The following is a 15,469-nucleotide window of genomic DNA, read 5'->3' on the forward strand; positions in this document are numbered from 1 at the left end:
TTTCTCCTTGTATTTATCCTGTATGGGACTCTCTGTGCTTCCTGGACTTGATTAACTATTTCCTTTCCCATATTAGGGATGTTTTCAACTATTATCTCTTCAAATATTTTCTCAGTCCCTTTCTTTTTCTCTTCTTCTTCTGGGACCCCTATCATTCGAATGTTGGTGCATTTAATGTTGTCCCAGAGGTCTCTGAGACTGTCCTCAGTTCTTTTCATTCTTTTTTTCTTTATTCTGCTCTGCAGTAGTTTTTTCCACTGTTTTATCTTTCAGGTCACTTATCCGTTCTCCTGCCTTAGTTATTCTGCTATTGATCCCTTCTAGAGAATTTAAAATTTCATTTATTGTGTTGTTCATCACTGTTTGTTTGCTCTTTAGTTCTTCTAGGTCCTTGTTAAACGTTTCTTGTATCTTCTCCATTCTATTTCCAAGATTTTGGATCTTTACTGGCATTATTCTGAATTCTTTTTGAGGTAGGCTGCCTATTTCATCTTCATTTATTAGGTCTGGTGGGTTTTTGCCTTGCTCCTTCATCTGCTGTGTGTTTCTGTGTCTCCTCATTTTGCTTAACTTACTGTGTTTGGGGTCTCCTTCTTTCAGCCTGCAGGTTCATAATTCCCATTGTTTTGGTGTCTGTCCGCAGTGGCTAAGGTTGGTTCAGTGGGTTGTGTAGGCTTCCTGGTGGAGGGGACTAGTGCCTGTGTTCTGGTGGATGATGCTGGATCTTGTCTTTCTGGTGGGCAAGTCCACGTCTGGTGGTGTGTTTTGGGGTGTCTGTGGACTTATTATGATTTTAGGCAGCCTCTCTGCTAATGGATGGGGTTGTGTTCCTGTCTTGGTAGTTGTTTGGCATAGGGTGTCCAGCACTGTAGCTTGCTGGTCATTGAGTGGAGCTGGGTCTTGGAGCTGAGATGGAGATCTCTGGGAGATTTTCGCCGTTTGATGTTATGTTGAGCTGGGAGGTCTCTTGTGGACCAGTGTCCTGAAGTTGGCTCTCCCACCTCAGTGGCACAGCCCTGACGCCTGGCTGGAGCACCAAGAGCCTGTCCTCCACATGGCTTTTGCAGCTTTAAGTTCTTTATCACCTTGTAAGTCATCCAACAGCAAAGATTAATTTCTCCCAGGTTGGTCTGTGGGTTGGCTGCAGTGGAATTTAGGTTTGATCCACATGCGTTTCATTTCCAAGTGCCAGGTGGAAGAGCATCGGCACAGGGGCACGCTTTTATCCTGGTGCAGGAAGGAGCACCAATGATAGCCATTCTTTAAAGCAGTTTTAGGTTCATAGCAAAATTGAGTGGAACGTACTGAGTGCTCCCATATATACCCTATCCCCCACTGTATACAACCTCCCCCACTATTGACATCCTGTAGCATAGTGGTACATTTGTTACAATCAATGCATCTACAGTGACGTGTCATTTTTACCGCAATTTCATAGGTTACATTAGGATTCACTCTTGGTGTTGTACATTCTATGGATTTTGTCAAATGTATAATAAGATGTATCTACCATTGTAGTATCATACATAATAGTTTCACTGCCCTAAAAATTTTCTGTGTTCTATCTATTCAACCCTCCTTCCACAACTCACCCCTGGCAACCAATGATCCTTTTATTGTCTCCATAGTTTTGTCTTTTCTGGAATGTCATATAGTTGGAATCATATAGTATGTGGCGTTTTCAGATTGGCTTCCTTCACTTAGTAATATGCATTTAAGTTTCCTTCATGTCTTTTCATGGCTTAATAGTTCATTTCTTCGTAATCCTGAATAATATTTCATTGTTTGGACATTCCACAGTTTATCCATTCACCTACTGAAGGACATCTTGGTTGCTTCCAAATTTTAGCAATTGTGAATAAAGCTGCTATAAACATCCATGTACAGGTCTTTTCATGGACATAAGTTTTCAATTTATTTGGGTAAATACCAGGGAGCACAGCTGCTGGATTGTATAGCAAGAGAACGCTTAGTTTTTTAAGAAACTGCCAAGCTGTCTTTCAATGTGGCTAAACCATTTTGCATTCCTGTCAGCAATGAATGAGCATACCTGTTGCTGCACATACTTACCAGCATTTGGTGTTTTCAGTGTTTTAAACTTTTCCATTCTAACAGGTGTGTAGTGGCATTTCATTGTTGTTTAAGTTTGCAAGTCTCTAATGACACAGATAGACAGATGACAGACAGATATATAGATACATATAGATAGATAGATAGATAAGAGTCTAGCTGTCTTCCTAGAAAGAAGAAATTGATTTTTCATTAGACAGCTAGCATTCTGATATACTTTTACTCTTTTTGTTTTTTTTTTTGCGGTACGATGGCATCTCACTGTTGTGGCCTCTTCCGTTGTGGAGCACAGGCTCTGGACGCACAGGCTCAGTGGCCATGGCTCACGGGCCCAGCTGCTCCACGGCATGTGGGATCTTCCCGGACCGGGGCACGAACCCGTGTCCCCTGCCTCGGCAGGCGGACTCTCAACCACTGCGCCACCAGGGAAGCCCTGATATACTTTTTAAATAAAAGGCACTGACGGTATGAATTTCATGCTGAGCACTGCTTTAGTAATTCAGATTCTGTTATGAGGTATTCTTGTTACCATGATTTTCTCGATTTTCCAGTATTACTGTTGTTTAAAATGTCCAACTGGTCAAGGGTTTTGTTTCCTGATTCCATTATTATTTTCTAGTTTTACTGCATTGTGATCAGATAATGTTGTCTGTTTTATTTCTATGTCTTAGAATTTATTCACGTTTTTTTTTATTCAGGTTTTTCTTGTGATCAATTTTGTAAATGTTCAAAGGGCACATGAAAAGAAAATGAGTTTTCTATTCTCAGGCTATAAAGTATGTTTTCAGGTTATAGAGTACATTTGTATTAAATCTTCCATACTAAGAATGTTATTTAGGTATTCTCTGTCCTTTCTTTTTATTGTTTGTATTCTTTTAAATTCCTGCCATAGATTGAGAGAGGTGAACTAAATCTCATGTGTTTATGTTCTTCCTTATAATTCCTATAGTTTGATATCAAAATCCATCAAAGATATCATGCATGAACACACACAAAATGACAGACCAATAATTTCTAAATATTAGGAAGCCAAATTCATCAGCCTTTTAAAAAATAATAATACACCATGACCTAATAGGGGTTATTCTAGAAATGCAACAATGACTCAATTTTAGGAAATATATTATTATAATTCAATATATTAATACTTCAAAAGAGAAAAACCATGTGATTATCTCTATAGAAGCTTAAAAGACATGTAATTCAATTCCACATCTATTGAGTTTTTAAAAAATTCTAACTAAAACAGAAACAGATGGACATAATAAAGTCTATCTAATAATACCATCCTTAATCAGGGAACAGTAACAAACTACTATGTAAGTTCAAAAGGTTTACTATTATTTTGATTATTTCATAACAAAATGTTAGCAGTATCCGATATTGTAATTTTGGTTTGGAAAACTCTGTACCCTACATTTAGTCAAAGTTAAAACTTGATTAAATTAGACATCAAATCTAGTGACCTAAGAGCAATAAAGTCATGTTGAACAATTATGGTCCTATTTTTATACTCAATACTACACTTCAATAAAAATCAAGGTAAAAAATGTTCTTACTCTAAGTAGTATGCCAAAGAGTCAAAATACAGACATACCACGGGGAAAAGCTAGCTCTTAAAGAATCATTTGACTGGTTATCAAGTATTGCATTGGGACAAATTTCTGGTGATAAAGACTAGGTTAGTAAGATTTGAAACCCCTTTTATAACTGTGTTTCCAAACTCCCGGTCCCACTGTACCTGTTTCTTTCAGGAGATTCCAGATGTCTCTGCATTTATGGATCTGATCAAGTGCACGATTCAGTAACATGGTCTATTTGGTAAGAAAGCCATGAGAAAATTAGTCTCAACCAAACCAAACTTTAAGCAAATAAAAATATCATTTTCACTAAAAACAGTTAAAAATAAAACTATAGAAAAATGAAAGTATAAAGTGAATATTTGGAATTTATATATAAATATTAGCCTCTCTATATTTTTTTTTTACTTTTCCTTAATGTTGCAGGAAAATGAGGATTATATAGAGAATCTTGAACATTATCAATTTATTTAATAATCTAGGATAGAAGAGAAGCACTTCCAGAATGGTGGTATGAGGAGAGCCATGGATCCTCTCCCCAGCAAAACTACCATAACTGGTGAGAATTTTACAACACAATCATATAAAGTCTCAGGAAATTGCCCTGCGGGCATATAGCAAATGGGGAAACATCTATTCCAGGAAATCTACTAAGTCTCAGTAAGAACAGTGAATACCTGTAGCAGTTGAGCCATGATCTGCTCACTCTCCCCCAAGCTCAGTGTGATGTAAGTGCACTTTAGGTGGGTGTGGCCAAGACGATGGGGCTCACTCTATCCTTAGTTTCCAGGCTAGGGATGACCAGAATGGGCATGCTGCCAGTACTTCTCATCCCCCTCCCCAAGATCTGTATTGCATGAGTTCTATTATAAACAGGCACAACTGAGAAGACTTGAGCTCTCTTTTTCTACCCAGTCCCCATACCAGACATTGCAAATTGAGAATACTGGGTCTCAATTGCCCTCACCTCAGCTTGCTTATAAGACAGAGTTTCCATGCTGGAAGAGGCAAGCCAAGAATGCTAGGGACTACGACTTTTGCCTAGCCCTGACTCATACAGCTGTATTGTCACTCTGATACAAATGGGTCACTGTCCCTGCCTCTAGTTTCAAAGCAGTGGTATAGAGTTTCTGCTCAGGAGGAGAGGAAGGCCATTAAAAGAGTGAGCTCTGTAGTCACCCTAAGGAGACTGACTTTTATTGACATAGAATTTGAGGAAGTTCGAGTTTAAGGGCACTATTAAAAAAGTGGAGATTTTGGTGTGGGCAATTAACAGGAGGTTGGTAACTAATGATATCGACAAGCCAAACAGTAGACCAGCTAGAAGTTTACAGAGAAAACAAGGGGAAGAGAAAGCTAAGAAGATTCCCTATCCCTTCAAAGGGGCATTACTTTAATTGGATCAGACTGTGGAGCAATTTATGCCAAAGAGCATTTCCAAACACTCACATGCACATGTGTGCACATGCGCGCGCGCGCGCACGCGCGCACACACACACACACACACAGCAGTCACCTAGTAATTAGTCAAGATTTACATCTGTGTGTGATACCAATAAAAGAAGCCCATTCAGAAGCTTAACAGGGAGATCACAGAAAGAGATAGTCAAAAATAACCCTGCTAAAACTTCTTTCATCCCTTTTCAGGGGAGGGGTCAGGGTGACTGCAAAGGCAAAGACTGTAATCTCTGACAAGTAATATGAGAAGCTGTATACTACTATACAGCTGTGGGAAATAGACTGCACTGAACTAGCCCAGCCAAATCACTAAACAAATAAACAAGCAAATATTAACAGCAAGTCCCAGATGGGGGGGGGGGAATCAGTATCCAAAGATGTTCCAATATATTATGCAAAATGTCCAGTTTTCAACCAAAAATTATAAGATATGCAAAGAAACAAGAAGTATGACCCATACACAGGAATACACAGGAATAAAGTAGGCAACAGGAACTGACTTTGGAAAGGTCCAATGTTGGAATTTAGCAGACGTAGATTTCAAAGCAGCTATTCTAAATATGTTCAAACAACTAAAGGAAACCACACTTAAAGAAGGAAGGTATGATGACAATGTCAGGAAATGCAGAATCTTGATTAAAAAGGCAGTGGGATAACATATTCAATGTAATGAATAAAATATCAGTCATCCAAGAATCTAATATCCAGCAAAACTATCTTTCAGAGCTGAAAGCAAAATAAATTCTCAGATTAAAAAAAGCTGAGAGAATCTTTTTGCTAGCAGAACCATTTTATAAAAATGCTAAGATTCTTCAGGCTGAAAGCAAGTAACACCAAACAGTAATCTAAATTCAAAGGAAAAAACAAAGTGTACTGATAAAAGTAATTATGTAACTGTAAAAGAAAGTATAAATATATATTTCTTCTTTCTTCTCGTTTTAAAAAAACAACTGTATAAAACTATATATAGGTTCTTAAATACCATTTCACCAACCCAAGAAGAAAATACATTCTTTCTCAAGCACACACGGCACTTTATCCAGGACAGACCATTTGTTAGGCCACAACACAGACTTCAAATAAATTTAAAATAACTTGAAGTCGGGCTTCCCTGGTGGCGCAGTGGTTGAGAGTCCGCCTGCCGATGCAGGGGACATGGGTTCGTGCCCCGGTCCGGGAAGATCCCACATGCCGCGGAGTGGCTAGGCCCGTGAGTCATGGCCGCTGAGCCTGCGCGTCCAGAGCCTGTGCTCCACAACAGGAGAGGCCACAACAGTGAGAGACCCGCGTACCACACACAAAAAAAATAATAAAATAACTTGAAGTCACACAAAGTATGTACTCTGTCCACAGTGGAACAAGATTAGAAATCAGTAAGATAATAATAAATTTGGGAAACAAACATGTGGATATTAAACAATAGATTCCTAAATAAACAATGGGTCAAAGAAGAAATCATAATGAAAATTAGAAAATATTTTGCGATGAATGAAAAGAGAAAAACAAACAAACCAATACTTATGGGATGCTGCTCAAGCTATGATGCTATGGTCTGAATGTATGCCCCCAAGTTCGTATGTTAAAATCATACCCCAAAGGTGAAGGTATTAGCAGGTGGGGCCTTTGAGAGATGCTAAAGTCATAAGGATGCAGCCCTCATACATGAGATTTGTGCTTTTTATAAGAAGGTTCCAAAGAGATCCTTGGCGCTTTCCATCATGGGAGGACACAGCGAAAAGGTGTCAGCTATAAAGGAGGAAGAGAGACCTCATCAGAGAACACAACCCTGCTGGCACCTTGATCTTGGGACTTCCAGCATCCAGAACTGTGAGAACTAAATTTCTGTTGTTTATAAGCTACCCAGTCTATTGTGTTTTGTTATAGCAGCTTGAATGGACTGAGACAGAAAATTGGTACTGATTGGTGGGGTGCCGCTGTAACAAATACCTAAAAATATGGAAGCAGCTTTGGAACTGGGTAATGGGCAGAGACTGGAAGAGTTTGGAGGTGCATGCTAGAAAGTCTACTTTGCCATGAATGGACTGTTAAGGGAAATTCTCTTGAGGACCAAGAAAGAGAAGAGGAGAGCTGCAGAGAAAGCCTCAGTCTTCTAAGAGAATATCTAAGTGGTTGTGAACCGAATGTTGGTAGAAATATGGATAGTAAATGTCATTCTGATGAGGTTTCAGATGGAAATGAGGAACATTGGAAACTAGAGGAAAGGAGGAAAGGCCATCCTTGCTATAAAGTGGCAAAGAGCTTGGCTGAACTGTGTTTGTGTTCCCAGTGTTTTATAGAAGGTAGTACTTGTGAGCGATGAAATTGATATTTGGCTGAAGAAATTTCTAAGCAAAGTGTTGAAGAGTGGCTTGGTTTCCCTTGAATGCTTATAGTAAAATGTGAGAAGAGAGAAATGATTTAAAGGTGGAATTGTTAATCAAAAATTAATCAGAGGGGCTTCCCTGGTGGCGCAGTGGTTGAGAGTCCGCCTGCTGATGCAGGGGACATGGGTTCGTGCCCCGGTCTGTGAAGATCCCACATGCCGTGGAGCGGCTGGGCCCGTGAGCCATGGCCGCTGAGCCTGCGTGTCCGGAGCCTGTGCTCCGCAACAAGAGAGGCCACAACAGTGAGAGGCCCGCGTACCTCAAAAAAAAAAAAATTAAGCAGAATTTTAAAATGTGGGAAATTCTCAGCCCATTAATATTGAAAGAAATAAGAAAGCATCAAAGGGAGAAAACACCAAGGGTGTGGCTGAATTGATAAGAGATTGCTGTGGATGAACCATCTCAACAGAAGCTAGGAGCTATTCATCAAGACAATGGGCAGATTGGTCAGCCATCTAAACAGAAGCCAGGACCTATTGTCCAAGGCAAAGGAAGAATAACCTCAACAGATCAGAGATCTTTGGGGCTGGCCCTCCCATCAGGGGCCCAGAGTGCAAGGGCCTGTGGGGCGGAAGGATTTCAAAGGAGGGGCCCACTGCAGCCCAGAGCCATCTCATCTCCTGGGCTGTGCTCCTCAAGTTCCCACACCATGCTCCTCAGACACCCCAAGTGCAGTACAGGCTGCTGTGGTTGTCCCTCCAGAAGGCACAGGTTGCAAACCTCTGGAAGGCATCAGCTTGGTGTTTTCTCCCGGTATTCAGAGTCCAAGAGCTGGGGGGCACTGCTGCCCTCTCCTAAATTTCAAAAGATGCCCCAGAGACCGTCAGGGCCCAGGCAAAGAACCTCTGTAGGGGAGAACCACTGCAGAAAGCCCTCACTAGGGCAATGCCCCACAGAGCCTCCTACCCCAGACCAGTAGAGCCACCTTGTGGAATTCCAGCCTGAACCCTAACTTGTGAGAGCTGCAGCATGTACTGCACCTGGCAGAGCCATGCAGGTGGGGTCTAGAGGCTTGGGGGCCCAACTGTAGCCCCAGTGGGTTCAAAATGTGGGGCACCAAGACAAGGAGGATTGTTTTTAAGCCTTGGGGTTTAATGTTGTTTTCCCCATTAGGTTTTGGGCTTACCTTTGTAAGCAGCTCTTTGTAGGAAACTGCCCTCAGCAGGAAACCCCTTTTCTTGTCAATTTAGCAAAGCTATATTGTAACTAACTTTTAAATCAGGCATCCCCATGCTCTACTCATCTTTGGCCCAAGCACACCTTTCAAATCTTTTGATCACACAATACCTTGCCTAACCTGTTGGTTTTTTCCTTAGATCAAAGAAGTAGAAATGAAGGATAAGTAGTTAACAGAAGACCAGATCTCTCCCCTAGCTTCCCCTTCAGTAACAAATTGTCCTGTTCTAGGATAAAGATGTGGTTCCTTGATGGCTTACAATTACTATATATATTTTAAAGCATCCCTCACTTTCCCCAGCTCAGACTCAGGAGACTAGATGCAATGTTGATAGGATTATGCAGTCTATCTATATTGCTTCATAATATACTTATTTGGAAATACTTCAGTTGATGAGGATTTAGAGAACAAGGAACAGATGTAAATAATAGAATCCAACAAATCTTCATTAGAGAAAGAGCACCATGGTCTAACTCATAGGGCCCAGACTAACATGGGGAAAGGCAGAACTACATCTTCAATTATCTAAACAGATATCCTTTCAAAAGCAAAGAAGATTATAGAAAGGTTACTAGGTTAGAGAGTTCTTAGGAAACATAAGTGTGTGCAAGAGAAAGAACACAGGAAAAAAAGAACAGTGTTAGAAACAAACAAAATAATTAAGGATCATACTTAAGAGTTTGTGAAATTTCCCTCACGTCAATTTGATCTCTATTCACTGAGATACAAATTTAACAGACTCAGGACTACCAACTTAAGAGGGAAAGCTTTTAAAAAGTTATAACTGCTATGTGAAAACAAGATGTTATTGTTTTCTTAGTAAAGCAAAAGACCTTATTGTGAGAATACCATTGAAACAGAGCACGACCCTGTGGGGCCCTCCTGGGGAATAAAAACCTTTCCGTTCCCCCATTTCTTGTTTGTAGAATAAAGGCTTTCAGCCTCCTAGACCTTCCCCGAGTTCCAAAGGGCAGATTCAAACAGTTACTAATTAGAAGAGTGAGGGAATGCAGAAAGAATACAATACTGCAAGATGGTGGTCCTGGTTCCTCCTTGGGGGATGTGGATAACAGTTTGATATATATCTCTTGAGTTCTTCTACAGGAACTAAGGCCCCCACCCAGGTGGAGGATGATAACTTTAGGCTGAGCACAAGCATGTGGACCCCAGACTGGTTGGAACCAGAAGGCTGATGACTGAGATTCCTGGAACACCATCCTGTTACCTCACCACCAACCAATCGGAGGAGGGTTACACACTCTGCATCACCTTCCCCCCAAATTTTGCATATAAAAACTTCTTCCCTGAAATCCATTGGGGAGTTCGGGTCTTTTGAGCATGAGCCACCCGTTCTCCTTGCATGGCCCTTGCAATAAGCCTTTCTCTGCTCCAAACTCTGACATTTCAGTTTGTTGGGCCTCACTGTGTGTGGGGCATATGAACTTGAGTTCGACAACACCCTTACTTGTTAAGAAGCAAAATGTTTGTTTTGGTTTTGCTCTGAGGCTCGCAGATTCTTTTTTTCATCTTCTTTTACGATGGAAAGGTTTCTAAAAAGAAGCCCCTTTACTCCTCAGGACAACAACTTTATCTCCTTTATCCCTAGTACCTAGCAGAGTGCTTGGTACTCATATGTTTTTCAAGTTGAACTCAACAAGGGAAGAGAAAGAAAACAAAATATGTTGGCAGAGATCTGCTAAGAGTTTGTTCCAGATGTGAAGAATCATATAAAAGAACAGATTAACAGAAGGAAGAGAATAAGCACCAAGAAGGATTTTATACCAACTGGAAAGAAAAGAAGCTGGTAGGTATGGAAGATTGTGACGTTTTCTTTGTCTAGGGAAGAGAAAAAAGCAGAGAGACCTAGAACTTAAAACCATACAAAAATGCTAGTGGTCCAACTTGGTGACAAATTTCTTAGCTTGAAAGAAGGAAGGTAAAGAACTAAAGACAAACCAAAGAATACTCTGGTAGATGGGAGAGCAAGATGTTCATGTTGGTATCTCCTAAAAGGGGTAAGGTTTAAGCTGAGAGTGGAATTCAGGTAAAGGTAGGAATTCTGTCTTCTTCTTGTTAAAACTGAGTTAATGATAAAATATTTAAGAATGTGGGCCAAAGAAAGCAAATGCAATTGAGTGAAGAAAAACAAGCCAACTAAATAATTTCAGATGGCTATCAAAGCTGTTGAAGTAAATGAGTGCCTCCTTAGAGGATGTGTGAAGGGAAACAGAAATAGAGAAGACACTCCTATGGACCACATGTGATCACAGGGAGATGATTAAGATAAAGACTATTTCAAAACAGATTTAGAAATAATGATCCATGGCAAGGGGCATTTTAAAAGAAGAGGCCAAGCCAAATGTGACCTTTCCTTAGGAAGGAAGTAGCCATTACAAACCTTTGAAATCAACATGTTGCTAGAATGGAGGAACGGATTCTTTAAAGAGAATCAAAAACAATTACATCAGGGAAAGCAAACATACCAAACAGCACACTGAATGCTTGTGTTTTTCCTGAAGGTTGCACATTACCTGTTCGGAAATTGTTGAAGCTTTTCTCCCTTTCTCTAGATCAATTGCAGATGCCACAATTAAACATGTTTTCTGTGCAATCAGAACTGCTTGATCAGAAGGACAAAACTGGGACAGCTGATAAGAAATAACCAGAACATCAATGAATAGTGAGAATTCTGCCAGGTGAACACAAACAATCAGAATGAAAATCAGCAAAATCCTGTCTGAATGACAAAATTCAGCTGGAAAAGCACATCTCACCTTAAAAATGATATAGACTATAACACTGATTTATGGTTTTAATTTTCTATTACTTTCTATTGTTTCTTTAGCACCTTTCTAGAGATTAAAAAGCTTCATTTCTTCACAATTTTCCTGTCTTTCCCAATGACAAGTACTGTCATTTGGCCCTGTATTTCTATCTAGTGATTTACTTCTTGGTTTACGCTGTAATTTCTAAGTGATTTTCCCCCTGGCAAATAGATTTCCCCTTTGCACTGAATAGAGCTGAAATCAGTACCTATATTGTTCATGGTTGAAAGAGACAATGTCAAATCTTGACAGGCATTAGGCATAACCTCATCATTAAACCTTCTCCTCCAGCTTTAGAAAAAAATCCCATGGGCTGTCCTCAGAGCAGGGGGCCTGAAGAAATGGCTCCTCAATTTACAACACACCCAACAGAAATCTGAGTTCACTGTGACAAGGGGCACAAACTTGTGGCCTTCCTATGAACAAATACCCAACACATGTCCCCCTGTAGCTCCACATGGCTTCTGGGTAGGACCAGTGGGACAGGTCTCAATATTGGAAGAAAAGCTACAGTATTTAGTGGGGAGGTTTGCCACCTAGAGCCAGTGAGGTCCACACATGAGTGGGCCATAAGTAGTCTTACAGACATAAAGACTTTGAATCTCTTTATTCAAGGGAAAAAAAACAGATTCCAACTATATGCCATTCTGCAAAGGCAAAACTATGGAGACAATAAAAAGATCAATGGTTGCCAGGAGTTTCGGGGGGAGAGGGGAGCTGAATACACAGAGTACAGAAGTTTTTATTGAGCAGTGAAATACTTTGTATGACATTATAATGATGGATATATGTCATTATACTTTTGTCCAAACCCACAGAATGTGCAACACTACTCACTTCAGTAAAGTGAACCCTAAGGTGAACTGTGGACTGTGGTTTTATGATGTGTCAATGCAGTTTGTCATTGGTTTAAAAAAGAAAAGGGGGCTTCCCTGGTGGCGCAGTGGTTGAGAGTCTGCCTGCCGATGCAGGGTACACGGGTTCGTGCCCCGGTCCAGGAGGATCCCACATGCCGTGGAGCGGCTGGGCCCGTGAGCCATGGCCACTGAGCCTGTGCGTCCAGAGCCTGTGCTCCGCAACGGGAGAGGCCACAGCAGTGAGAGGCCCGCATACCGCAAAAAAAAGAGAAAAGGTACGACTCTGTTGATAATGGCTACGCATGTGTCAGGACGGGGTATATGGGGGAATTTCTGTACCTTCCTGTCAATTTTGTGGTAAACCTAAAACTGCTTTAAAAAAAAAAGTCTCAAAAAAAAAGAGAATTAACACTCAGGGTAGACATTTTTGGCAAAACTTTTGTTTTGCTTATATATGCATGCATATTATATATGTGTGTGTGTTTGTTGGACTGTGATGTAAAAGGTATTTTTTAGATCAAAAGCGTTTGCAGGCCACTGTAGTTAAGTTATACTAGCAAATAAAAACACAAATTAACCTCAAAAAAACCCAAACCTCCCAGCTTTGTAGTATAGTAAAATTCTAGGCTACTTGATTCTAACATGGAATCCGACTAGTGCTATCATGAATGTCAAAACTGAAGCTAATTTATTTCACCTAATTAAAATGGAAATTATACCTAAACTTTCAAACATTATTTCTTAATCTCCCCAAATATTTAGTGATCATAATCATCGCCATCATTTAACTAATAGCATTTCAAGACACCCAATCTCTGTACATCTCAGGTGACTCATATATAAAATGAGGGAGTTGTGCTAGATTATCTCTATAGTTCGTTCCAGTTCTAAAATATTTAATCTACCTCAACATATCAGACTGCATACTCCAGAATGTGTATGAGGGATATTCTTTGCCACCTCTCCTTTCATCCTCTAATCAATACTTGATCCTCTTTCTGGCATTTAACCTCTACCTTGGAGGATAACACCTATTTTAAAAGGCTTATAACTGCAAAACAAGCTCACAAATCCTTACACACAAAACCTGCTCTCGGAAAAATTATAAAGCAGGTCCAAGCTTCTTAGCATCCTTTTAACCTCCTGTTGTCCCCAGATACCTATTCAATATTCCTATAGACTTATACCCATAACCCTTCCTAATGTTTTGGTAATTGACAACTTCTTAGAGTATTCCCTCCTAAAGATAGCTATATTTTGATATAGGTTCTGAGAGACTGAAATTCCTTCAAAGATAAAGGAATAAGTCTCTTATGGTAGAACTTTAGGCTCCGGATGATGGTTGTTTGTGCTATTTCGGTATGGGGAGAACTGCCTCATGTTCTCATATTATACCCTATAGGGATCAAATTCCCCTTAGGTCATTCCTGCTTAAACATATATTAAAAGTTCCTAGATTAAAAGCCAATCTCACTCTATACTTAGTCATTGACTATACTCATAGTGGTCATATCCTTGTTGTGACCCATATGTGAGATACTTGTTGGAAGAGGCTTACCTTATAAGAAATTATGAAAAATTCTCTCATTGCCACTGGGTCTTTGTTACATTGCACAGCCAAGTTCCAAGCTGAAAGTTAACATGAAATAACATAATTATGAAAATTTACTGTTTAACCTGTACCATTATAATCTCCACTACCTACATCTTTAACATTAACACACTAATGAGGGGTTTCTCAGGGGTTAAAAAAAGCTAACTTTAGGTTTTCAGAGAAATTTTTTCCAGGTAAATTTAGAGACTTCCATCACTTCCAATCTTTAATTCTAGGACAATGGCCAATGGAGATAGTGTTGCATTTTTTAAAATTGGGGACATATGATAAATTCTTACTTGGCACAAATCCATCTAAAAAAATGAGGATCACAGTGAGGAGTTCACCGACTGAGATTAAGCAAGTTATCCTTGTACCCACAGCTACAAATGGAAGATCCAGAATTTGAATCCACATCTGATTCTACCACCCCACAATGTTTCCCATAGCCACAGAATTTCCTTTTACCTGTTTTTCGAAACCAATGAGCTTCATTAGTCCTTGAGCCTGAAGTCGAGACTTCTCCATCAAAATACTGAGCAAGTTTCGGGAGTGCTGCAGTCAAACAGGAAAATCTGATATTGAGGTCTTTTACTTTATACTCTAGCAAAGTTGTTAATCCTGCTTTAAAAACAGTCAAACATGAGCTTGAATTTAGAAAGTTCTTTTTTTATGCGTGTGCATGGGTGCATACCAAAAGTAATTTAAATGACAAAAAGCATTACCAAGCTCCAAGGAACTGTTAACTCAAACTCTGGGGAACAAACACATCTTTGGAGAGATTCATAATTTTAATTAGAGCAATCATTCACCACCTGAGGTAGAAAGATATGATTTATGTGTAAGGAAACAAAGAAGAGGAATAATCATTTAAAACACTGAAAAGGAGATTGAGGATTGGAAGAGTATTGATAGGTTGGCATAATATTTACTGAGCTCCTACAGCAAGCACAGTATGGAACCAGAATGTGCCGTCATCATCAGAACGCATTTATTACATACTCATGTGCCCTTCTGAGAGATAAGAATGCCAAAAGAGAACTTTTTATCTTTTGAAAAGCTGTAGTTTCTAAACCACTTTGCTACATTTACACCCTGTTGACAGGTATTTGAGGTATAAAATTGAACTACTGCAATAAATGGAACTGAATTTCTAAGATATGGAGTTTTTGGTGTGTTTTAGACATAAGGAAATAGGTACATGGGCAGTAGAAACTGGAAGACCTATTAGGCAAAAGGGACACCAAGAAAGCAAGCATAGAGTTGGAAAATGGAATGCAATGTAGCTAGGATGTTAGCTGAATGAAGTGGACAGGGAGCAATTAGTAGATAGAGGAGATGACACAGACTTGGATAGACAGATGGACAGCTTCAAAACAACAGAGTAAACAATCTGAATTTGATTCAGAGAACATGAAAATTAGCAGGGCTCAGAATATTTTTATTTGTCTTGACCCTTTTTCACCTGTTCAATTTCTAGGTTAGGACCAAGTGGCAATAGACATGGAAGGGAGGGAGGGAGGG

The 15,469-nt window shown here is 39.8% G+C and overlaps 1 protein-coding gene and 1 non-coding gene across 2 annotated transcripts in view; one reads left to right on the top strand and one right to left on the bottom strand.

Annotated features, from left to right (window-relative positions):
• Nucleotides 1-15,469, bottom strand: part of TEX11 (testis expressed 11) — a gene marked incomplete at its 5' end in the record, with an annotated part of 152,850 nt that overhangs the window by 60,898 nt on the left and 76,483 nt on the right. Inside the window, 4 exons of the mRNA XM_024756342.1 lie at nt 3,812-3,884; nt 11,201-11,317; nt 13,910-13,980; nt 14,414-14,500. Of these exons, the coding sequence (XP_024612110.1) occupies nt 3,812-3,884; nt 11,201-11,317; nt 13,910-13,980; nt 14,414-14,500 (348 nt within the window). The remainder of the gene's footprint in view (nt 1-3,811; nt 3,885-11,200; nt 11,318-13,909; nt 13,981-14,413; nt 14,501-15,469) is intronic.
• LOC112407186 (small nucleolar RNA SNORA11) lies at nt 11,805-11,933 on the top strand. The gene has a single exon (XR_003004696.1). It is a non-coding gene; the product is annotated as a small nucleolar RNA SNORA11 (small nucleolar RNA).

Source organism: Neophocaena asiaeorientalis, unplaced genomic scaffold (assembly GCF_003031525.2).
Source record: "Neophocaena asiaeorientalis asiaeorientalis breed wild unplaced genomic scaffold, Neophocaena_asiaeorientalis_V1.1 scaffold801, whole genome shotgun sequence".
NCBI lineage: Eukaryota > Metazoa > Chordata > Mammalia > Artiodactyla > Phocoenidae > Neophocaena > Neophocaena asiaeorientalis.